The sequence below is a fragment of the Corythoichthys intestinalis genome, chromosome 13, assembly GCF_030265065.1.
Source record: "Corythoichthys intestinalis isolate RoL2023-P3 chromosome 13, ASM3026506v1, whole genome shotgun sequence".
Lineage (NCBI taxonomy): Eukaryota > Metazoa > Chordata > Actinopteri > Syngnathiformes > Syngnathidae > Corythoichthys > Corythoichthys intestinalis.
Window position 1 is genome coordinate 10,447,958 of NC_080407.1, and position 26,160 is coordinate 10,474,117.

The 26,160-nt window shown below is 40.0% G+C and overlaps 1 protein-coding gene across 2 annotated transcripts in view; it reads left to right on the forward strand.

The window, feature by feature from the left end:
- Window positions 1–26,160, forward strand: part of wnt5b (wingless-type MMTV integration site family, member 5b) — a 104,525-nt gene that overhangs the window by 62,523 nt on the left and 15,842 nt on the right. Inside the window, exons 2-4 of one of the 2 annotated variants that reach the window (XM_057855372.1) lie at window positions 18,859–19,010; window positions 19,514–19,601; window positions 19,680–19,839. In XM_057855372.1, the coding sequence (XP_057711355.1) occupies window positions 18,892–19,010; window positions 19,514–19,601; window positions 19,680–19,839 (367 nt within the window). In that variant the 5' untranslated portion in view covers window positions 18,859–18,891. Of the gene's footprint in view, window positions 1–18,846; window positions 19,011–19,513; window positions 19,602–19,679; window positions 19,840–26,160 lie in introns of those variants that run through there. The other variant, XM_057855371.1, reaches the window with a different exon arrangement.

Below are 26,160 nucleotides of genomic sequence, written 5' to 3' on the forward strand. Positions count from 1 at the left end.
CATGGCTTGACAACATGCAGGCCTCCTAGGTGTGTGTGTGTGTGTCCTCGACAATGCCTTTGGTTTCTGCCAGCTCTGCAGTCTGACATGGGAGATTTTTCAGCCGCACGCTCGCTCCTACCCTCAGTAGTCAGCATTTTGGCATTTTTTCAACGCACTCTGTCATCTGTTGGCATGAAAAGACTGCGTATTGCTGTGTGTGTGTGTAGGTGTGTAGTCATCTCTGTGTTTGCGCAGAGCGCCATGAAAAAGGTGGAAAATATCGAGTTTCCAGCAGGAAAGTGCGATACAAGGCAGTTTTTCTTCTGTATATTTGAGTGAGGTGTGCCTAATAAAGTGGCTGGTGAGTGGAAAGTAAACTGCACTGTGCAGGCAAAGCTGAGGATGAGTCACTTTTTTGTGTGTGTGTGTTTAAACAATCACATAAAAGTCCCAAATTTAGCAGACGCTCATTTTGAAGTTGATTTCCTTGCCGTGTTCCATGGAGCAATTGTGACCTTTTTAAGTCTTCCGTTGGGGAACGATGAGACGTTTTTCCATTCAATTCCACCTGTGTCTGTTGTAGGCCTATTGGGAAAAGGACTCCTTCCGCTGACAATTGTAGCCAACGTGTGAATATTTCATCTTTTCGGAAATACGTGTGAAGCCGGCATCCCGACAATGAATTAGTGCCTGGAGAATTACAATTAGAGAAAACGGAACAATCGAAAGAAAGCGAGAACTCGTGATTTGGCAGCTTTCGTGTGTTTTTTTCCCTTTTTTGTGTGTGTGTGTGTTGTTGTCGCCTTTTTAGGGACAAAAATCTGACTAAAGAACTTGCTAATTAGGAACAGCTTGTTCAATTTGGGACAAAAAGCTGCGTCACAGCGCGGGAAAAGCTGCTTTGGGGTTCAGTGGATACAATTCAAGGTTAGCTAAGTTATGCTTCAGTATTGTTATAAGGTAATCCCGCGGGAAATGAATGGAACCCAATATGGTTCCCTCTTGAAGTGATGGAAATGGTGTGTGTTGGTGTGTGTTATTAATTTCTCCTGGGAAAGGGCTCACGAGGCCAGCGTCGTTTGACCGACGGAGCTCTAGGGCACCGGGGGGAAATCAGGCGATCTGGCCCAGGCCCCGGTGCCCCTGCTGGGGCTTCCTGCTCGGGGAGCGCCGTCCTCTCCCGGGGCGCCAGTCAGGTGCCAAACGAGGCCTGGCGTCTGGCTGACGCCGCCGTGGTGCCAAAAGTGGGCCGGCGCCGCTGCCAACTGTTGGCGGGAAGCTGAGCTCAGACGCTATTCACAGGTTGATACATTTATATTCGCCGTCACTGCTTTTGCTGTCTTCATCAAATCAGGGCCGGCCCAGGCCGTTTGGGGGCCCTAAGCAAAATAACGCAAAGGGGCCCATATTTTTGGCCCATCATTTCGTCACAGTGTACCGTGAAGCCCATACATGCAATCCAACCCATACGTCCATATTTTGTATATTAATCAGATTTTGTTGCACTGCTACTTCAAACTTCTCACCCCAAATGATTAACAGTACTTACAGTAGATAGCACCAAACCTTTTTCTAAAAGACGAAAGAAAGAAGTTAAGGAAGAAATTTTAATTTTTTTTTAAGCTTGTAATCAAGTATCAAAACTCACAAAAGTCAAATAAAGCAAACTGTAGTAAACAAAATGGAATATAAATTAGGGGCTGCAGCTATCGAATAGTTTAGTAATCGAGTAATCGACTGAAAATTCTGTCGATTAATCGAGTAATCGGACAAAATATACATGAGGAAAAAAAAAAGACATTTCATCGAATATTGAACCATTTTCAGTCAATCAATGTCTTTATTTTTGATGTACATTGTTGAAAACAGCCAACAATTGCATCTCAGATGTGACTAGGGGAAAAAAATCACTGCTTTCACTCAAAAAACTTCTAGATCTTATTAAAAAAAACAAAAAAACAACAACAAAAAAACATTTCTTATCTAAAAATGTAATTACACTTGATAATACACAGCACTTAAAAGCTTGGTGTTTTTCCCACATGTTTCAATTGAATTTCCATTTGTGTCGAGCTATTTTTAACTTCTATTTAAGTTTTGAGTTAGTCTAAACTGTAAGTCCTGATAGGATTTTGAGTTTTTGCAGTGTTCAAAATAAATGCAGTGCCTTGCAAAAGTATTCGGCCCCCTTGAATCTTGCAACCTTTCGCCACATTTCAGGCTTCAAACATAAAGATGTGAAATTTAATTTTTTTGTCAAGAATCAACAACAAGTGGGACACAATCGTGAAGTGGAACAACATTTATTGGATAATTTAAACTTTTTTAACAAATAAAAAACTGAAAAATGGGGCGTGCAATATTATTCGGCCCCTTTACTTTCAGTGCAGCAAACTCACTCCAGAAGTTCAGTGAGGATCTCTGATTGATCCAATGTTGTCCTAAATGACCGATGATGATAAATAGAATCCACCTGTGTGTAATCAAGTCTCCGTATAAATGCACCTGCTCTGTGATAGTCTCAGGGTTCTGTTTAAAGTGCAGAGAGCATTATGAAAACCAAGGAACACACCAGGCAGGTCCGAGATACTGTTGTGGAGAAGTTTAAAGCCGGATTTGGATACAAAAAGATTTCCCAAGCTTTAAACATCTCAAGGAGCACTGTGCAAGCCATCATATTGAAATGGAAGGAGCATCAGACCACTGCAAATCTACCAAGACCCGGCCTTCCTTCCAAACTTTCTTCTCAAACAAGGAGAAAACTGATCAGAGATGCAGCCAAGAGGCCCATGATCACTCTGGATGAACTGCAGAGATCTACAGCTGAGGTGGGAGAGTCTGTCCATAGGACAACAATCAGTCGTACACTGCACAAATCTGGCCTTTATGGAAGAGTGGCAAGAAGAAAGCCATTTCTCGAAGATATCCATAAAAAGTCTCGTTTAAAGTTTGCCACAAGCCACCTGGGAGACACACCAAACATATGGAAGAAGGTGCTCTGGTCAGATGAAACCAAAATTGAACTTTTTGGCCACAATGCAAAACGATATGTTTGGCGTAAAAGCAACACAGCTCATCACCCTGAACACACCATCCCCACTGTCAAACATGGTGGTGGCAGCATCATGGTTTGAGCCTGCTTTTCTTCAGCGGGGACAGGGAAGATGGTTAAAACTGACGGGAAGATGGATGCAGCCAAATACAGGAACATTCTGGAAGAAAACCTGTTGGTATCTGCACAAGACCTGAGACTGGGACGGAGATTTATCTTCCAACAGGACAATGATCCAAAACATAAAGCCAAATCTACAATGGAATGGTTCAAAAATAAACGTATCCAGGTGTTAGAATGTCCAAGTCAAAGTCCAGACCTGAATCCAATCGAGAATCTGTGGAAAGAGCTGGAAACTGCTGTTCACAAACACTCTCCATCCAACCTCACTGAGCTCGAGCTGTTTTGCAAGGAAGAATGGGCAAGAATGTCAGTCTCTCGATGTGCAAAACTGATAGAAACATACCCCAAGCGACTTGCAGCTGTAATTGGAGCAAAAGGTGGCGCTACAAAGTACTAACGCAAGGGGGCCGAATAATATTGCACGCCCCACTTTTCAGTTTTTTATTTGTTAAAAAAGTTTAAATTATCCAATAAATTTTGTTCTACTTCACGATTGTGTCCCACTTGTTGTTGATTCTTGACAAAAAATTAAAATTTTATATCTTCATGTTTGAAGCCTGAAATGTGGCGAAAGGTTGCAAGGTTCAAGGGGGCCGAATACTTTTGCAAGGCACTGTACCTGCTGTATTGGAGCACATTAGGGACCAGTGCTACTTGGCGTTTTATCCAGCAATGACTACTGAGCTAAAATTGACAGTTAACACTTTTATTTTACACCCCCATCACTCTACAGCGCTATGTTTTTACAGATTAAATAAAGCCAGTATGTAAGACACGTTAGCCACGCATCGACAGTGGTCATAATTAATTGGAACGTAGCCTTCCTCCGGGCTAACGTTATGTGATCGAGTGACAGTTACGTTATATTTATTAGCGCTGAGAAATCTACTGCTTTAAGATGGCAGCTGTTTACTAACGCCACCCAGACGCGGCCGAATCTGTCATTTCGCATCTAGTTCTATATACAGTACATGCAATATCTATGAGATGCATCAGACGCTACCTGCTACCATCGTAGCATCATACATGCGGGCATAGTTTTTAGCAACGTCGGCATAGTTTGTAGCGGCTGTCGGCTGCAGTGTTTTTTTTTTTGTTTTTTGTTTTGTTTTTATTGCTTCTTCCTCTAAGCACGTGACGTCAGGGCGTTGTCCCGCATTAAAAGTAGTCCGGGCAAAACGTGATTCTTAGAGCTGGCAAAATTAAACGATTCTTTGAGGTCAATAAAATTTCTCAGATCAGTTTTTAAACTCGAGTTGCTCGAGTATTCGTTTCAGCTATAATATAAATTAAACAATTGCCAGATTGGAGGCCCCCTAGTGGTCAGGGGCCCTAAGCAGCTGCATAGTCTGCGTATAGGCTGCATCAGATGTTGGACATTTTATTAAGAACAACAATAATTCAGTCTAGAAATGCATTGTGGACAACCACCACTCCAATTTGAAAGCTAGTGAAATTACAGCGCTGCCTGGTGGGGTTGTGGGTGAATTACAGCTTTATCAAAACTGACAAAATGACTTACACTGGTACCTCGATATACGATCAATACGAAGTTTGGCCTCAACATTGGTAGGGACGATATAACAGCATAACCTGCATGTACTCTTCGTGATGGGACATTAATAAGACCACACAGATTGGGTGAACGAAGGTTTTATGCATGTTGTGTTGTGTGAGCAGCATATGAGGTTATGCAGCACCATTCTCCCTCTAAGCAGCTTCTTGCACATGTTTTTCTGGTTCTATGGTTAGCGTTCACTACATTTCTCACAGTTTAATTGTTAACAGTAGAAAACAAACAAAAGGACACTTCTCTTTAAGCAGCTTCCTACTCGAGTTTTACAGGTTAGCAAATTCACACAGTTTAATGTTATGCTAACTGTGATGCAGGTCGGACTTTCAGTAGCAAAATTTGTGGTGTGTTCCCCACTTCCACTACATTGACGTCATTTTACATTGCTTACAGTGGCTGCTGCTGCTGGCTGGGAAAAAAAACCTATTATCCCTCCTCTTCAAGGGGGGTGGAGGAGGCGGCATGTTGTCGACATGTATTTCTGTCGAGGCTGTGTGAGTGTGAGCGTGCGTGAGTGTGTCAGGGTTGGGTCAAGTCATCAGCTAATCACACGTGCATTTGAGGGGGGAAAATGGACCGGCGCATTCAGCAAGTGAAAAGGGGTAAATTTAAGTTTGAATATAATGAAAGTAATTCACTTAATAATGGTAGGGTCAATTCTATCCTTACAACATATGGAAAGACAATGTAAATTATTTGTATGACTGAAGTCATTATATAATGCATATAAGGTTGCTTAAAAGTTGGGGTCAATTTGAGCATCCTGAAAAGTTGGTAGTGTTATGTCCCTACCGTCCCTATGCAAACCTACGCCCTTGGCTTCGACACACGATGTTTTTCGACATCGGACGGAAAATTCGACTCGCCATTTGTTTCTATGTCCGACGACCTGCTCGAAACACGACGATTTATGACAGCGCCAAGTAAGGGTATAACGGTACATGTATTCGTATTGAACTGTTTCGGTACTTGGTACTCGGTTCAGAACAGACGCATACCGAACGAGTTTCTGACGTAATGTAACCTTTACTTTTCGAGGCTGTGAGTCGATCGGGTTACAGTTTCTTTGTGTAGATTATATTTACTCCGTCTTCTCCACTATAATGAGGACCAACACGATAGGACAGTAAGAAACGTCAACGGCGCGACAACGTGGCCGCTGCGAGAACGCAGTGAAACGCGGGCGTTAAAGTCAATCAGCCAATGCACACCAGTCGCAGTGCGGCCGCGTGTTAGATGCGTCCCAGAAGCGGCCCAACGCGATTCACGCAAAAAGAACGGCAGAGTTTATTATTTGACGCGAGACGCAACCCTCCTGCATCAATACTGCTAGCTAGCTACGATCGGGCAGACCGGAAGTCACTCGTGTAAGAATATGTTGGATCTGGTCGATTTTCAAACTAATATGCAATCGTAACCCACTTTTTGAGTCCATCAGATCTCTTGAGTGGTAGATCGGGGCACAGTTGACTTGTCTTTGTTGATTTACTGCCGTCTCCTCTGCTATGATAATAACCAACACGGCCCTGTGTTCAATACAAAACCCTCCTACCACAACAAAACAAGTAGGAGCTAATATTCCCATAGGAACTAAAGTTATACAACATAAAATATACAACATAAATGGATACTACATCACATTTGTAAAATACAAACACATAATAAAATAAATAATAGCCCATTTAAATAAAATAAATTGAAATGAGCTAAAACACCTGTAATTAAATATTAAGAATAATACACAGATCCTGCTTACACAATTAAAATTTATTAATTTCTGTGTGGCGCTTTAACTTGGGAAAATCCACCAATAAAGCTTTTGAAAACCGTTCATAAGAAAAAAAAAAAAGATTCATTGAGGCATTTCATCTGTAAAATACATGTTAAAATCTTTGTCATTGTGATTGCCTTTCTCTTTAGCACAGGACTTTTTTCTTCTTTCTTTCAAATTGTTGTTGGATTATTATCTTTAAATACCCACTACTTTTTGAGCAGAATTCTAGCTTTGTATAGGCCACTGTTCCTATTGTTGAAAGCACAAAAGTGCATTTTGTTTTCTTACTGTACCGAAAATGAACCGAACCGTGACCTCAAAAATGAGGTACGTACCGAACTGAGATTTTTGTGTACCGTTACACCCTTAGCGTCAAGGTTTTATTGTTTTCCCGCAAGACGGATGCATGGCGGATTTTCTTGAGAGAAATCAAGAATGTTAGGAAAAAGGTGGAAATGAGCGTGGTATGCACGTCTGTGAACCGGCTCGACAATACGGCCGTAGAATGTCAACAATCTCAACGGTCCTCCTCCGACCTCAGTTCGCCAGTCTTTATAAGTTAAAGTGACAAATATTATTGTGGTAAAATGGCCAAAAAATCGTCAGCTTCGCAGGTTTTTATTCATTTATTTCAGAACTTGTGCAACACAACATGCCTATTGTCCGCCGCAACTGAACATGAAAAGTGAAAGTAAAAAGTCCTCTCTCTGTCAAGTCAGCCACAAGGTGTGTTCAGGTACACTATGCAAAACACATCCGCCACATTAGAACCCAATTAGTTACATTATTACAGGTATTATTATTATTGCCATTATTATACTATTATTCCAATTTTTCTAATTTATTTGTTTTGCTCTGTATAATTGCTATTTGCAATGGTACTAGCAGCGTTCATTAAGGATTTAGTGTAGGTTTTCGGGCTGTGGAACGAATTAATGGAATTATAAATGTATTCTTATGGGAAAAGCCCTATCGACATATGACCATTTCTAATTACAAACAAGGCCCTGGAACGGATTCACTTTGTATATAGAGGTACCACTGTGTACCGTGGTATGAAAAAGTATTTTACCTTTGGAATTTCTCACATTTCTGCATAAAATCCCCATCAAATGTGATCGGTTCTTTGTCAAAATCACACAAATGAAAAAACAGTGTCTGCTTTAACGAAAACCAACCAAACATTTATAGGTTTTCATGTTTTAATTCAATTCAATTCAATTCAATTTTATTTGTATAGCCTTAGATCACAACAACATTGTCTCAAAGGGCTTTCCAGAGGCAGTATGATACACAATCAGAAACAGCAAATGAAGCAACAAAGATGAATAAATAAATTCAAGTCCTGGGTTTCCCCCATCCTTAGACCCTCCATGTCGGCAAGGAAAAACTCCAAAAACTCCAGCGTCTTCGGGAGAAAAATGAGAAACCTTGGGGAGTACCACAGTCAGGAGAGATCCACTCCCAGGACGGACAGACAGGAAGCCCCAGGACTGCTAATAGGAATTAGCAGGTTAAGTTACAGTCTGTAAAGATGCAGTGGAGTAGAGGAACAAGAAGCGGTCCATCTAGCCAGATGAGACGGGGGTCGCAACGAGGACGTCCATCCAGCGTGGGGTCCGGAAAGTCAGGAGGCTGCAGCTGAAAAATAGCCCCTCCCAAGTGGGGAGGTGGGAAAGGGGACACCTGGTGACTAGTGATGAAGAGACTAGACAACTAGATATTAACATTGGAAAATAGAAATAAAGTAAGATAAGTGGTAGGTAATGTGAGAAAAAGGAGATAGAACTCAGTGTCTGTACTTCCCCCAGCTTTATAGCTTCTAGTGCAGCTTAGACTAAACTTTGAGTCTACTCTGACTTCAACTAGCCTGACCATAAGCTTTGTTGAATAGGAACGTTTTCAATCTAATCTTAGATGTGCAGACTGTCTCGGCTTCTTTTATATTAGCTGGAAGCTGATTCCATAAAATAGGGGCTTGGTGGCTAAAGGCTCTAGCTCCGACAGTACTTTTAGAAACCCTGGGAACTACCAGTAGACCTGCATTCTGAGAGCGGAGTGTTCTGTTGGGGCGGTATGGAACCAGAGCATCGGAGAGATAAGATGGCCCCAACCCATTAATGGTCCTAAATGTAAGAAGGAGGATTTTAAATTTAATTCTAAACTCGACTGGAAGCCAGTGAAGGGCCTGGAGCACAGGGCTGATGTGCTCTCTTCTATTGGTATATTCTAATGAGTATAGTATGCAAACAATGACAGAAGGGGGGGGGGGGGGGGGGAATAAGTAAGTGAACCATCACAATATTTTTTAGTCCTAGCCTTTGGCAGCAATAACTTCAACCAGACGCTTGCTGTAGCTGCAGATCAGTCTGGCACATTGATCAGGACTAATCTTGGCCCATTCTTCTCTACAAAACTGCTGTAGTTCATTCAGATTTCTGGAATGTCTGGCATGAATCTCTGTCTTTTGATCATGCCACAGCATCTCAATGGGGTTCAAGTCTGTACTTTGACTTGGCCACTCCAGAACGTGTTGTTTGTTCTTCTGAAACCATTCTGAAGTTGATTTTGGATCATTGTCTTGTTGCAGCATCCATCCTCTTTTTAGCTTCAACTTTCTGACAGACGGCCTCAGGTTTTCCTGCAAAACATCCTAATAAACTTTTGAATTCATTCTTCTATTATTGATTGCACATTGTCCAGGCCCTGAGGTAGCAAAACAGCCCCAAATCATGATGCTCCCTCCACCATACTTCACAGTGGGGATGAGTTGTTGATGTTGGTGAGCTGTTCAATTTTTCCTCCACACATGACGCTGTGTGTTATTCCCAAACAATTCAACTTTGGTGTCATCAGTCCACAAAATATTTTGCCCAAACTTCTGTGGAGTGTCCAAGTTCCTTTTTGTGAACATTAAACAAGCAACAATGTTTTTTTAGACAACAGTGGCTTCCTCCGTGGAGTCCTCCCATGAACACCATTCTTGGCCATAGTTTTACAAATAGTTGATGTATGCATAGAGATATCGGACTGTGCCGGTGATTTCTGTAAGTCTTTAGCAGACACTCTAGGGTTCTTTTTTTACCTCTCTGAGTATTCTGCGCTGAACTCTTGTCGTCATCTTTGGTGGACGGCCACTCCTTGGGAGAGGAGCAACACTGCCGAACTCTCTCCATTTGTAGACTTCTCTGACTGTCAATTGATGAACATCCAGACTTTTAGAGATGGTTTGGTATCCTTTCCCAGCGTTATACAAATCAACAATCCTTGATCACAGGTCTTCAGACAGCTCTTTTGACCAATCCGTGATGCAAATCAGACAATGCAAGACGTTTCTTACCAGGTGTGTGTTTTTTAGAGGGCAGGGAAGCTTTAAACCACTCATCAGTGATTGGGCACAAACCTGACTTTGGTAAAAATTGGTTTCAATTGCTCTTTAAGTCTCTTTAGGCAGGGGGTTCACTTTTTTCCCCTTCTGTCATTGTTTGCATGCCATCCTCTTTAAAATAGGAAAACCTATAACTATTTGGGTGCTTTTAGTTAAAGCACAGACTGTTTTTTTCATCTGTGTGATTTTGACAAAGATCTGATCTCATTTTATGGTGATTTTATGCAGAAATGTGACAAATTCCAAAAGGTTCAGATATTTATCATACCACTGTACACTTCCTAAATACACAAATTCATTGAAATGATTTTCATTAGGGTTACTTACAACATGCCTAAAACAACGTCAAGTTAAATTGTGCAGGTAATTGAAAAAGGTGACATTTATCCGATTAATCGATTAGTCGTTTAATCGTCCGATTATTCGATTACAAATAGAATTGTTAATTCACGCCCTAAGCATAACACACTTGAATAAAACACAGTCAAGCAGATTTAAACGAAGAAAAAAATACTATGAATAAAAAATATATATACAGGATCGTTAGATTGTCTGTCTACATTAGTTGCTCCACTGTTTTTGTTCAGAAATTGCTTGAGTCATTTACGGCCATTCATGGTGATAGTTCAATTCCAATTGTCCTAGGAGGACTACCAGTTCAAATGGGTTGGACATTTATCTCCAGCAATGGCAGCAAATGAGTTAAAACATCAGTCTGCTTTTTTTTGTGTGTGTGGGACAAGCGGGTGGTCTTGTTTTATATTTTTCCCACAGTCAGAAAGGAGGCGTGAAGCACAGCTCGCACATGTGGACTGTACGAGGTTTGTGAGCGATAGAAGGAATGGAAATGTCAGTCTCACTTTCAGACTGTTGTTATTGAACACTTACAAAAAATGAAGGTGAGCGAAAGATCGCTTGGTAGCAGGAGAAAAAAGAAACAGATGGCAAAAGAGAGAGAGACGTGCGATGAAGATGCCGAGAAAAGGAGGTGCGGAGAGAAGTGAAGAGCAAGATATATTTAGAGAGGGAGCGAGTTTGAGCCTCCGAGCGAGAGGCATGACTCATCCTCTGCCAGCTGACAGAAGGAAGGATGGATGAAGGAGAGGAGATGGACGGAGGGAAGAAGGGAGGAGGGAGGGGAGCATGCGTGATGAAGCGGACGCACGCGGAAAGAAAACACAAAGCCCAAGGCCGCCTTTCTGTGCGTGCGTTCAAAGCTGCCAAATACGAAAGTCAGGCTTGAATTATCCATCCATCAATTTTCTATCAAAGAAGCTGCTACTTATAGGTGTACAGATTCCACTGGTTTCAAGGTTGTGTCAACAAGAGGAAAATAGCACACACACAAAATCTTGAATAAGCATAGACAAAGCCGCAATTGGCCCTACAAAAAAATAAATAAATAAAATAGGTGACGGCACAGGTCTGCGACTGTCATTCTGTGCTGAGAATAAGGAATACATGCACATTATCACTGTTATATTGCCTTGCTATTGCGATCAATTATTCATTGCTCTGCTTCGACACCAATGGTATTTGTTTGCGGTCTCCAATGTTTTGTAACACTATTCCGAAAAGACCCCAAATCCCCGAACATATCCAGGGTCACCGCTTTACAACACCCTCTGACCTTTCACCTCCTCAGAGGGAGGGGTCGTCGGTTCCCAAGTCCAAGTAAAGACATGGCCTGTAAAGAAAAACATTGCCTTTACAACCCGTTCTTCCTTCATTAGCCATTACTCATTTTATAGTAGTTGCTTCTGGGAGGATGTTTACTAGGTGACCAGATGGCTCTGTAAAGGTGAGACCGGACTCAGAGTGGATATAACTATTAGGAGCGTTTTGCAGCTCCTCGTCAACACAGTGCTGCTGTTTCATCCACAGAGCAGCATTGCTCCCTGTTGCATGGCTATTGCTCATAACCTCCGGGGACCAGTCCTTTCTTGCACTCGCTTGGCATCTCTCATCCCCCCTCTTACTCCTACTGTTTTTATTTTTTTATATTTGTCGAGCATGGCCGAAGTTGCGCTCGAGTCCCCGCTCTCCAGTCACTGGCTGGCAGCATGGCTCGACTGCGCCGTCTTTTGGTTATAAGGCAGCATTACAGGTCAACTATTAGAACTCTGCCTGATGCGAAATGATAGTGAATAATCATGACAAATACAGTGGGGCAAATAAGTATTTAGTCAGCCACTAATTGTGCAAGTTCTCCCTCTTGAAAATATTATAGGGGCCTGTAACTGTCAACCAGGGCCGGCCCCGGCCATTTGGGGGCCCTAAGCAAAATAATGCCAAGGGCCCCAAATTTTTTGCCCATCATTTTGTCAGTCTACTGTGAAACCCATACATGCAATCCAACCTATATGCCCATATTTTATATATTAATCAGACTTTGTTGCACTGCATTCTTCAAACTTCTCACCCCAAATGATTGTCAGTACTTACAGTAGATAATGCCAAACCTTTTTCTAAAAGAGGAAAGAAAGAAGTTAAGGAAGAACTTTTATTTTTATGCTTGTAATTAAGTATCAAAACTCACAAAAGTCAAATAAAGCAAACTGTAGTAAACAAAATAGAATATAAATTAAACAATTGCCAGATTGCCCCCTATCTGGCCCCCCTAGTGGTCAGGGGCCCTAAGCAGCCGCATTGTCTGCGTATAGGCTGGGCCGGCCCTGCTGTCAACATGGGTAAAACTCAACCATGAGAGACAGAATGTGTGTGTGTGGGGGGGGACAGAAAATCACATTGTTTGATTTTTAAAGAATTTATTTGCAAATTATGGTGGAAATTAAGTATTTGGTCAATACCAAAAGTTCATCTAAATACTTTGTTATATATCCTTTGTTGGCAACAACGGAGGCCAACCGTTTTCTGTAACTCTTCACAAGCTTTTCACACACTGTTGCTGGTATTTTGGCCCATTCCTCCAGGCAGATCTCCTCTAGAGCAGTGATGTTTTGGGGCTGTCATTCGGAAACAAGGACTTTCAACTCCCTCCACAGATTTTCAATGGCTTTCGACTGGCTAGGCCACTCCAGGACCTTGAAAGGCTTCTTACGAAGCCACTCCTTTGTTGCCCTGGCTGTGTGTTTGGTATCGTTGTCATGCTGAAAGACCCAGTCACCTCTCATATTCAATGCACTTGCTGATGGACCATGTATCGAGAGATTTTCACTCAAAATCTCTCGATACATGGCCCCATTCATTCTTTCCTTTACACAGATCAGTCGTCCTGGTCCCTTTGCAGAAAAACAGCCCCAAAGCATGATGTTTCCACCCCCATGCTTCACAGTGGGTATGGTGTTCTTCAGATGCAATTCAGTATTCTTTCTCCTCCAAACACGAGAACCTTTGTTGCTGCATAAAAATGTTCTATTTTGGTTTCATCTGACCATAACACATTCTCCCAGTCCTCTTCTGGATCATCCAAATGCTCTCTAGTGAACCGCAGGCGGGCCTGGACGTGTACTGGCTTCAGTTCAGTTCACTGGCCACAGTTGATTTCTTTACACCAAGCGTTTTGCCTATTTCAGATTGTCTTTCCAGCCTGGTGCAGGTCTACAATTTTGTCTCTGGTGTCCTTCGACAGCTCTTTGGTCTTGGCCATAGTGGAGTTTGGAGTTTGACTGACTGATGTTGTGGACAGGTGTCTTTTATACCGATAATGAGTTCAAACAGGTGCCATTAATAAAGGTAATGAGTGGAGCCTCGTTAGACCTCTTTGACAGCCAGAAATCTTGCTTGTTTCTAGGTGACCAAATACTTATTTTCCACTGTAATTTGGAAATAAATTCTTTAAAAATCAAACAATGTGATTATCTGTTTTTTCCCCCACATTCTGTCTCTCATGGTTGAGGTTAACCCATGCTGACAATTGCAGGCCTCTCTAATCTTTTCAAGTAGGAGAACTTGCACAATTGGTGGTGGACTAAATACTTATTTGCCAAATACAACTCCTAGCAAAAAGTATGGAATAACCAGTGTCGGAAGAGCACACTCAGACATTTTATCATTTAGAACAAACTCAATATAAAGCCTGAAGAAAATAATGAATTAACATTCAGAAACACTGAAAGAAATGAATTAAAAAAAAAACAGTGTGGTGGTCAGAAAATGTTAATTTTATAGAGCAAATGCAGGGAAATATATATGGAATCACTCCATTCTGAGCAAAACTATATGGAATCATGAGAAACAAAGAAATGAAAATCAAAACACATCTCTAGTATTTAGTACTATTGACTCTTGACAAGGTGATGATGCTGGAACTTTAGTTTGGTGCTGTTCCAGTGAGATTTACAAAGATGACTGCCTGAAAAAGACATCAAAATTCCCTCAGTCCTTGATGATATGAGGCTTCATGTCAGGAGATGGTTGTGGTTAAATCTTCAATAAATGCAGATAGACCGAGGAAGACATCCAAATGTCATGACAAACAACTAGAGGGCATGTGTCTTGAAAACAGAAGACGTACAACAAGCCAAATGAAGAAGAAATGGGAGGAAGCTAGAGTCAAGGTATGTGACATAACTGCTAAATCGCCTAAAGGAAATGGGATTTTCATACAGGAAAGCTAAAAGGAAACCATCATTGACTCATAAACAGAAAAGAACAAGACTGCAATGGGCTTAGGAGAGGCAATCATGGACTGTGAATGACTGGATAAAACTTTTTTTCAGTGATGAGTCATTAATCTGCATTGGCCAAGTTGATGATGCTGGAATTTTTGTTTGGTGCTGTTCCAGTAAGATTTATAAAGCTGACTGCCTGAAGAAGACATAAAAAATCAATCAGTCCTTGATGATATGGGACTGCATGTCAGGCAAAAGCACTGGCTGTGGTTAAACCTTCAATAAATGCACAAGTTTACATTGAAATTTTAGACCGCTTTCTTATCCCTTCAATTGAAAATATGTAATTTTCCAAGATGACAACGCATCATGCCACAGAGCTAAAACTGTTACAGCATTCCCTGGAGAAAGACTCATCCAGTCAATATCACGGCCTGCAAATAGCCCAGATCTCAACCCTATTGATAACCTGTGGTGGAAATTGGAGGAGAAAAAAATGGTCCACAGCAAGGCTCCGACCTGCAAGGATGATCTGGCAACTGCAATAAAAGAGAGTTTGCACCAAATTGATGAAGAATACTCAAGTCCATGCCTCAGAGACTGCAAACTGTCATAAAAGCCTGAGGTGGCGCTACTAAATACTAGAGATGTGTTTTTATTGTTATTTCTTTGTTTGTTTCTCATGATTCCATTTTTTTCCCCTCAGAGTGGAGTGATTCCATATATATTTCCTTGCACTTGCTCATTAAAATTAACATTCACTGACCACTACAATGTTTTTTATTCATTTCTTTTAGTGTTTCTGAATGCTAAAGAGTTGCACTTTTGAACAATTTTTTTTTTTTTTTAGCTTTTTATCTGAGTTTGTTCTACATGATAAAATGTCTGAGTGAGTGCTTGTCCGAGACCGGTGATTCCATACTTTTTGCTCGGAGTTGGACAACATGCCACCACCTCCGCCCCCTTCGAAGACGAGGAATATTAGAATTTTTTTCCCACTTCCAGCAGCCACTGTAAGTAATGCAAAAAGATGTCTATGTTGTGGAGGTGGGGAACACACCACTAATTTTGCTACTGAAAGTCCGACCGATCAGAGCTAGCATAACATTAATCTGTGTGAATTTCCCTAAATTGAGTGGGAAGCTGGTTTGAAATATCCTCCTGTAGGTGTTTTCTACTGTTAGCATTAATTAAATTGTGATTGTATTGAAATGTATTTTAAGTTATGTTCAAATATTGCAATTTAAATTTGCTAATAAAATCCAGACATGTATTCTGTAGGTTTTCAAAATGTTTCTTTAGTATTTTTTGAAAACAAAGGTTTGAATTGAACGGTGTATCACCTGAACCAACACATATGCACTGCATAAACACACCTCCTTAAAACTAGTTAAATTTCCTTGTTTTCACTGTTGTTTTCTACTAGAAACAAGTGAAATGATCTGCCAGTGCGTTTCATAAATTTTACTCACTTAGATTTCTTGAAATAAGCTTATTTACAGCTAGCTATTTTTCTTAACCGACCTATTTTAAGCAAAAAGTTAGTATATATTTACAAAAAAGCTTGTTTTGTTATTAATTCAATAATATTGTTCAAAATGTTATTTGAAAGAATTTTTTTTCTGCATTTAGGGGGAAAATTGTCCGACTTTTAGATGTATGGGTTTAATAAGAACAAATGCTTTCTATGTATGAACAAATTTGTGTTCAAATATTAGAATTCAAATTTGCTAACAAAAGTTGAAATAATAAAAATTAAAGTTTTCAAAATGTTTCTTTAGTAATTTTTGAAAACAAAGGTTTGAATTGAACGGTGTATCACCTGAACCTATACATATGAACTGCAAAAACCCATCTCCCTAAAACTGAAAAAAAGACAAACTTAAATTCCCTTGTTTTCAGTGTAAATCTAGAAATAAGTGAAATTATCTGCCAGTCATGCTTAAAGTAAATTTTACTCAGATTTCTTGAAATTAGAAAAAAAGCTAGCTGAAAATAAGCTTATTAGAATTGTTTTAAGCAAAAAAGCTTCTATATTTAATCTTTAAAAAAAAAAAAACTTGTCAGAAATGTTCTTAACTCAAGAATATATGTTGTTCAAAACATTGTTTGTAAGCATTTTTGTTCTTGATTTAGGTGAAAAATTACCGACTTTTAGGTTTTTGGGCTTAATAAGAACAAATGGTGTGATTTACTAAAAGTAAGTGGAAGAATCTGACACGTTAATCTGTTCACTAGCCTTTAAAGAGCATACGACAGGAGAAAAAAAGTCTTAAATAGCATTATTATGTGAATTAGAATTATAAAAACTAAATAAATATAGCGATCGCTTCCACACACATCCAAGCGGTCCATATCATTCAGGAGCATAAAATACTGTGTGTATTATGAAGTAAACATGCTTTTTCGTGTCACATGTACTTTAAAATTCAAAACAAGATGCAGAAAATTAGTCGAATAGATTTAGGAAAAACGATCGGATTAAGATGTTACGCTGTAAATCTGCAGTGGGAAAGTTGATATAAGTCAATACTAGGGCTGTCAAAATTATCACGTTAACGGGCAGTAATTAATTTTTTTAATTAATCACGTTAAAATATTTGACGCAATTAACGCACATGCCCCGCTCAGACAGATTTAAATGACAGTACAGTGAAATGCCCACTTGTTAATTGTGTTTTATGGAGTTTTGCCGCCCTCTGCTGGCGCTTGGGTGCGACTGATTTTATAGGCTTCAGCACCAATGAGCATTGTGTAAGTAATTATTGACATCAACAATGGCGGGCTACTAGTTTATTTTTTTGATTGAAAAGTTTACAAATTTTATTAAAACGAAAACATTAAGAGGGGTTTTAATATTGCCTGGCACGGCCAGACTGTTCTCCCTGTATTTTTCAAACACTGAGAGAAAAGTCTGGGACCCAGCTCATTAACGGCCTCTCGAGCAGGTACAAAATCAATTGACAAATCACATTCGTTTATTTGCGTGACGTGTTCTTAACGAGCAACGTCACTCTTGCGCGTTGGAAGTCGTCTCCACAACAACACAGATGGTGAACAGGAGAGCCGCGAATATGTTCCAATCCACGGTAAAATCAGTTTCAAATCGACATTTTTACATCGACACGAGTCATTGACAACAGTCTGTCTCGCGCTAGCCATGTTGAACTCCGCTCACCTCGTATGTTTACTTCCGCGCGCAAGTCCCTCCTCCTGCCCTCGTCACTTTACTAACGTCACGTCTGCCCGTCGCTGATTGGTCCACTCCGCTGTCTGTTTGCTGTGGATTGCTCAGCCCTGGAAATTGTATCTGCTGAATGGTGACCAGACTCAATAGCTGCAACAGCAGTGAGTCTGGTGTTCCAGGCATGTTTTAATATAAAATTTCTATAACTTGTACTAACATTTATCTTTTAAGGACTACGAGTCTTTCTATCCATGGATCGCTTTAACAGAATGTTAATAATGTTAATGCCATCTTGTTGATTTATTGTTATAATAAACAAATACAGTCCTTATGTACCGTATGTTAAATGTATATATCCATCTTGTGTCTTATCTTTCCATTCCAACAATAATTTACAGAAAAATATGGCATATTTTATAGATGGTTTGAATTGTGATTAATTGCGATTAATTACGATTAATTAATTTTTAAGCTGTAATTAACTCAATTAAAAATTTTAATCGTTTGACAGCCTTAGTCAATACAGATTTATTTTGCATTCATCATTTAGTCTATCAATTAATTAGGTTCTTATTGGAGAGAAATGTAGCCCTGACCGCCGTTCACCTAGTCTGTTTGGTCTTTTTAATGTCCCGTCCCCAGCAAAAAGTGTACATGCAGATTGTGCTGTTACATCGTCCTTACCAATATCGAGACCAAACCTACGTCCTTGTGTCAATGAGTTAAAAACAGAGTCAAATTGCAAGGGTAAAACAGCTTGGAATATTCAAACGTGCGTTCCACTTTGCATTCAATCTGGCCTGGTCGTAAAACAGGGAGGGGAGGATTGCAAAGGGAGGGCTGGGAGGGGGTTAGTTCAGAGGTGAAGAGGGGGTGAGAGAGTGCAGGGTTCGGGAGAGTCGACGTGAAGTGGCCGCACAGGGACAGGAGCTGTCGCTTCATTGGCCAATGATCGTTTTTTAATCCCCAATCAAAACAACAACATCGCACTTAATGATTTTGGTGAATTTTGGGAGAAACCAACGCGCTTTTACGCAGGAACTAAATGGACTTTTAACCGCATTTCTCTGGAAGCACCAGTGTCGAACCTTACCCTCTACTCCTCGATGCTTCTATCTTAAGCCTGCAGGGTTGCCCTTGACTTATCGGGCTTGTTGGACTACTTTCCAAGCAGCCGAATCACAACCGTGCACATGTCTCAACAGCGGAGCACTTTCCCCGGCACCGGGCGGCGAACCATGGACACCAGGCCGGCGTGGAGACGACAGGGCGGTGGAGTCCGGCACTTGTTGGTGGGGCTGGTCGCGCTCCTCAGCGGAACCTCGCAGTTATCGCTGGTGGACGCCAACTCGTGGTGGTGAGTAAGTCTTTTGTATGGCTTTTATTGCACTTTTACAGCTCCAATAAATCGTGTTCGATGAGTAAAAACAGGTCTTGTCATGTAAGGATTAGACTATGACGCACGACTTTTACGCACATTTATTCCGCTTTACGCACGCATTTCATGACAAAATGTGATTAATACACGTCATGTCTGTTTGTGTGTGTTTTCAGGAGGGGTGGGGGGCTTTTGGTCAGAACAAATGTGATGGCTCTGTCACAATATTTACCCTCGGGGAGCCCCAAATGGCCCGAGCTAGGGGGCTGCTGCTCGGCCCCTATTGGCCCCTCAATTGTCCACACTTGTTCTTGACTTACAAAGCAAATGTAGTCCATGTTGTCCTCAGGGTGGAATGTGCAGGTTAAGTTCACCTGTACGCCACCATGGTCATTTCTTTCATGCATGCAAGTGGAAAAGGCGTTAAAAAGCATGTTGACCTGTTCCAAGCACAAAGTTCCAAATGATGCATTATGATGCAGGTCAATGGCGTTGACCCCCATTCAGAGGCCGGAGATGTACATCATCGGAGCTCAGCCGCTTTGCAGTCAGCTGTCCGGTCTCTCCCAAGTAACTTTTACACATTTGTCGCACTTTACGGGTTCCTAGAGCGATTGGTTGATTTTTTTGGGGGGTTGTTTCTCCCAGGGTCAGAGGAAGCTGTGCCAGCTCTACCAGGATCACATGATGTACATCGGGGACGGAGCCAAAACGGGCATCAAGGAGTGCCAATACCAGTTCAGACAGAGGAGGTGGAACTGCAGCACGGTGGACAACACGTCCGTCTTTGGACGTGTCATGCAAATCGGTAAATTTGGGATTTTTACAATTTCTCTTGCTCTTGCACCCCTCTTAAAAATAAACTAGTGCTGCAACGATGAATCGATTAACTCGAGTATTCGATTAGAAAAAAGATTCGAATGAAATGTTGCTGCTTGGAGTATTCGTTTAATTAAAGTGGCGTTGCAATGGTTTGTTTTGAAAGTGTGTGCATTTAGCTTTCTTAATTTGGGTGGATACACTGCCCTCTAGTCTGCCTCATTTCACATGGCTTAATCCAGCGGCTCCCTGTTAAGACCAACATAAGCTAAGTTTTTGTTTGAGCTAAAGTTTATTTTTATGCAGTCATAGTTTAGTTTAAAGGTATATTTAGCAAGTTTTTGTGGGAATATGTGTCCAAACCATTTGTTAAGAGCATTGTAAAAAAAAAAAAAAAAAAAGTTAGCATTTTACAGCATTTAAGCTAGCGGACTTTTGCTATGTAAGTTAGCCAATTGTTCTTTTGTTTTACATAGATCCTCATTTATATATGACGGAAAACACAGACAAGACTGAAAAAGCAGTTTCTGCTCTTGCACCCCTCTTTAAAAGAAACTGCTGTATTTTAAGCCAAAAGAACTGTCGTGTTTGATTAAACAATATGTCTATAAGTTGCCATTACAGATTCATGGCGCACTAAGCCTCCAAACTATTTTTAATTTGTCCATTTTACCTGAAAACCCCCGTTTACAGACGTCGCGCAACCGCTTTCGTTTCAACCTAGCCATAAAAAGAAGATAAGTAATTATATTTATAATTCAAAATTTCTGTCATTTTTAGCTTAGAATCATTAACTGATGTCTAATATTTAGTTTAAAAGAAAGAAAAACGACTTTAAAAAATTATTCACTCGCATATTTTAAACTTTTTAACAAATTACGTCACAATGAAAAATTTGCCGTCTGTAAAAAATTCACTGATATTTACCTCATACCTATAATTTAAATGTGTTTTTTTTGTTACTGTCACATTTTCCCCGATATGTTAGATGATAAATAAGCGATCCAAACAAAGAAAAATTGAAAAATAATGTTTAAAGGGGTAACTATATGAAAGAGAAAATCTCAACCACACCTTGTTGTTTGCGATTTCTGCATCGCGACCCTTGTTAAATCACCATGTTTCACCCATAAAATCCAGCTGTGGCCATTCACAGCTGTTTCTTGACACTTGGTGATACATGTTACATGGAGTTTTTGGATCGAAACAAGGTAAGTAGGCGATAATATCTCGTTAAAATTGTGGCGTCTTTAATTCTGCTCTCGCATGCTGTTTAAAAATGTTTTTTTTTTTTGTTTTTTTTAAAAAGCCCTCCTGTTCAAAATTTTTCTTCCCCCAGAAAATTGAGATTTTAAGCTTTCCAATGATGCATCACACATGCATATAGGACAATTTTGAAATTTGGCCAAATTGGGGGTCTCAGAGCGGAACTTCAAGTCACCTTAGTGTTTTCCGCTATATATATTTTATACCGTTTGAGGCTTGGCTCAGGTATTTTAATTTTTTATGTTCCTGATCCGATTACTCGATTATTCGAACTAACTAGTTCGTCGATTAATCGACTACTGAAATAATCGATAGCTGCAGCCCTAAAATAAACTGCTGTATTTTAAGCCAAAAGAATTGTTGTGTTTGATAGAACAATATGTCTATATGCTGCCATAGCAGACTCATGGCGCATTAAGCCCCCGAACTATTTTTAATTTGTCCGTTTTACCCTGGAAACCCCTGTTTACAGACATAATTTTAATTAAAAAATTATTCACACACATATTTTAAACTTTTAAACAAATTACGTCACAATGAAAAAAATGGTGTCTGTAAATAAGTCACAGATATCTACTTCATAACTATCGCTTAATTTTTTATTTTTTTTTTTGTTACTGTCGCATTTTCCCCGATATGTTGGATGATAAATAATCGATCCAAACAAAGAAAAATTGGGGGAAAAAAACACTTGTAAGGGTAAATATTTGAAACACAACATGTCGACCATTCCTTGATGTCTGCTATTTCTGCATCGCGACTCTTGTTGTATTATATTTCACCCATAAAATCTCCCATAAATCCGGCTGTGGCCATTCAGATCTGTGTCTTGAAACTCAGTGATACATGCTACATGGAGTTTTTGGATCGAAACAATATAAGTATACAGTAATATCTTGTTAAAATCGTGGCGTCTTTAACTCTGCTCTCTCATGCTCTCACCTCCAGTTAGGGTTTTACTGTTTGATTTTTTTTTTTAATGCCCTCCTGTTCAAAATTTTTTCTTCCCCCAGAAAATTGAGATTTTAAGCTTTCCAATGATGTATCACACGTGCACATTGGACAATTTTTAAATTTGGCCAAATTGGGGGTCTCAGAGCGGAACATCAAGTCACCAGAGTGTTTTCCGCCATATCTTTCTTAATTTGAAGATTGCACATCTAAAAGAGGCATCATGAGGTATCCGGATTGAGACCTGCAATAGTTTTATACAGGTAGCATACACTGCTTGGATGCAAAATGGTCACAACATTGTCCTTAAATTAAACCGATTTCGTTACTTTATATAACTTATCAGTACATCTTTGTTCTCTTATCCATGTTGTTGACATACAGTGTCAAGCACTTTGTCCATTTTGTGATCGAAGGTTTAATAAACTTGCATATATGCACTTGTTTCAAAGGCGTAGGTTTGGTCTCAACATTGGTAGGGACGGTGTAACAGCATAATCTGCAGGTACATTTTTTGCTCAAATAAGACCAAACAGGTTCTGTGAACGGGGGTCAGGGCTACATTGCTCACGAATATGAACCTAATTAAGTGATAGGCTAAATCAGGGGTGCTCATTACGTGGATGTCGATCACGACACTAGTGTGGGTAGCTCACAGCATCCCAAGATTTTTTTTTTTTTTTTTTAATGTACATAGTTAATTATGATTATGTTGTGTGAGCAGTATATGATTTTATCCAGTACCCCTCTCTCTCTAAGCAGCTTCTTGCTCACGTTTTTATGGTTCTATAGTTTCCAGCAGAGTTCGCTACATTTTTTCAGTTTAATTAACGTTAACAGTAGAAAACACAAACAGAAGGACAATTCTCTCTAAGTAGCTTCCTACTTGGGTTTTTCAGGTTAGCAAGTTCACACAGTTTAATGTGATGCTAATTCTGACGCAGGTCGGACTTTCAGTGGCAAAAGTAGTGGTGTGTTTCCCACCCCCGCAACATTGGTGTCTTTTGAAATTACTTACAGTGGCTGCTGCTGGCCCAAAAAAAAACGTATAATTTCCCTCTTCTTCGAAGGGGTGGAGGAGGAGGCGTGTTGTCGACATAGGGGCTGTGCAAGTATGAGCGTGCATGTGTGACTGGGGCGGGTGAAGTCATCAGCCAATCAAACGTGTGTTTGAAGGGGGAAAAAAAGGGAAACTATAAGTTATGAAAATAATTCGCTTAATAATGGTAGAGTCAATGCTTTTCTTGCAACATATGGGAATACAATCTAAATTACCTATATAACTGAACAAATTATATAATGCATATTAGTTTGCTTAACCCTTTATTGCCAAACGTATCACATTTGATAAACCTAAAATTTAATGATTTTGAGACTAATTTAGAATTTTGACAATTCTTTTTGGAAAAAAAATTGATGGATGCAAGTCAACACATGCATCTGCAGGTTCCATGAGAAAACAAACAGAATTTAGCAAGGATTATAGATATCAGAGCGCTTATTACACATATTCATTTTGACTTTCTTTTTACAAATTTGAAAAAAAAGGTTTCATTAGAACCTTATTTTTCAAATTTTGGGATTCTCTGATAATTGCTTCATGTTGCAGGTATTTAAGGGTTGTCAAGGTGGGGACAATTTGAGCATTCTGAAAAGTTGGTTGTGTGATGTCCCTACTGTCCCTATGCAAACCTACGCCCTTGACTTGATGTCATTCATACGGTCATACAAGTGACTTGTCATTTTGTTTTCAACGACATCATTCAATGCATTGGTGGTTTTCGATGTCCACATCGTTCTCACTAATTACTTTTTAAAAATAACATTATTGCTGTGAAATCATTTTCCCCTTATTTTTTTCTTATTTTTTTAGTGCACTATGGTTGTTGTTTTTTTCTTTTTGGGGGGGGCTGCTCCAGTGATTTTTAGTGGCAGCGTGTCCAAAACAATTGTTGCCATTGTTAAGTTGAGCAAACAATGCAGAAGAGCAGACAATCGAGCGCGTCGCTGTCCGCTGGCTGCCCTGCACTCAAAATGTTGTGGGACTTTATGTCGGACGACAATCCCCGCGCGTCTAATTCCCAGCGGGAATGTGGGAAAGCTCTCATCAACACCTACGTGTCAAATCCGCTCGGAGGCAAGCAGACGAGGTGCAAGCTGACGGCCGTCTCGGTCCCCTCGCTGTCTCTATTGACAGTCCGTCTATGTCCACCTTGAAACGGAGGTGTTAGTGGCTCCATTGTCCTCGGCGACGCTCTTTTGAAATGCGCTGATGAGCTGACACCGAGCCGGCAGATCCGGAGCTGCAATAAAGCCACCAGGCAACGTTGGCGCATTAATATGTGTTGGGTGCGTCCGCGCATACCTGCATGTCTGCTGCGTGCGTGTGGATTGCACGCTGCAGATACTGCGCGCAATTTGAAATTTCACGCAGGGAAATTCTGCAGTGCTTTTTTTGGGAGCACAACAAGTGGAAGAAGGCGTCAAGATAATCCTTTTTAACGCTCGAGTTGCTTAAAAACAAGAATGAGTGATGGGCTTTATATACAACACTAGAAACATGTTTGAGAACCTGAAGTGAAGCCCTAATACATACAAGCCAAAGAACCATTTGAGTTCTATCATAGACTTCATAACCTATTGACATGACACGGGAAACAGGGCTGATTCGTAGGGGGCCTATTTTCACAAACTTCAAATTCAAATATTTTCAAAACCAAAGCCTACCTTAGCCATATATGAGTCCCCATGAGCAGCGGCATCAAAAAATTCAAAGTCGTTCCCTTATAAAATCCCGATTAATTATTTTTTTTATATAAGTATAACGCAACTCAAAATGGCTACAAAATTCTACTAGTGTCTAGTCAACACTAGATGCACAAAAATCACCAAATACAGAGATAATCACCGATATTTTCAATATAAATAGCAATATTTAACATGTAAGTTTTTGACCAAAATAGCAACTTAATTTTAAGTTTTCAACAGCTAATAAATCACTCAATTTAACATCCAAAACTTATTACTTGAGGAAAACATGCTGAATCAATTATAAATAATATGTAAATAGATTATTAATAAATTCTATAAACAATCACAACTTATTATAGAATACAATAGCCCTTTATTATCATTACACACTATATACTGTTAGCGAATGAGGCTAGTGGCCGTCTGACGTAAACAGAGCTTTTCTGGCGAAAATTCTTGTGAATAAATGCTCAAATCCCCGAATTCTTCATAGATATGGACGTAAAACAGTCTTGATTCTTGGTTAAAAGGAAAAAAAAACGTGTAGTTAGCGTTTATTTTCCGTATATATCTCATAGAACAATGCTACTCTTGTTAGCGAGTGAGGTGAGCGGCCACCTGACATAAACAGAGCTTTTCTGGCGAAAATTCTTGTGAATGAATGCTCAAATCCACAAATTCTTCATAGATATGAACATAAAACAGTCTCGATTCTTGGTTAAAAGCAAAAAAATTGGCAGTTACACCTCTATTTTACGTATATATGTCGAAAAATGACGCCAATGCCGGAGCGGTTCCCATTCTCCCATTGATCTTTTTCACAACGTTTCAAAATGCATGCATGGTACTAAAGATAAAATATTTTCCTTGAATCCTCGAACAAATCACTCCTGAGACAATCCTTCCTGTTTGTATGCAGTACAGCTTTCGTAGTTCTTCAAAAATTCAAGCTTGAATCCAGCTTAGACATGAGCATGTGCAGTCTTTGCCTGACTATTCTAAATGAAGCTTGGCCCCCTCTGATCAGGCAAAGAATGACGAAGTGTACGTCAATAGGTAATGAAGTCTATGGTTGTATGTCAAACCTGTGTTTGTTTTACTTAGAATGTAACGATCACAATAAACATTAACATTAAGACATCCAGTCATATTATAACCCCAAGCAAAAACTATGGAATCACCAGTCTGGGACGAGCACTCACTTGGACAATTTATCATGTGGAACAAACTCCGATAAAAAGCTTGAAAAAATAATGAATCAGTTCAAAAGTGCAACTCCTTAGCATTCAGAAACACTAAAAGAAATGAATAAAAAACATTGTGGTGGTCAGTAAATGTTAGT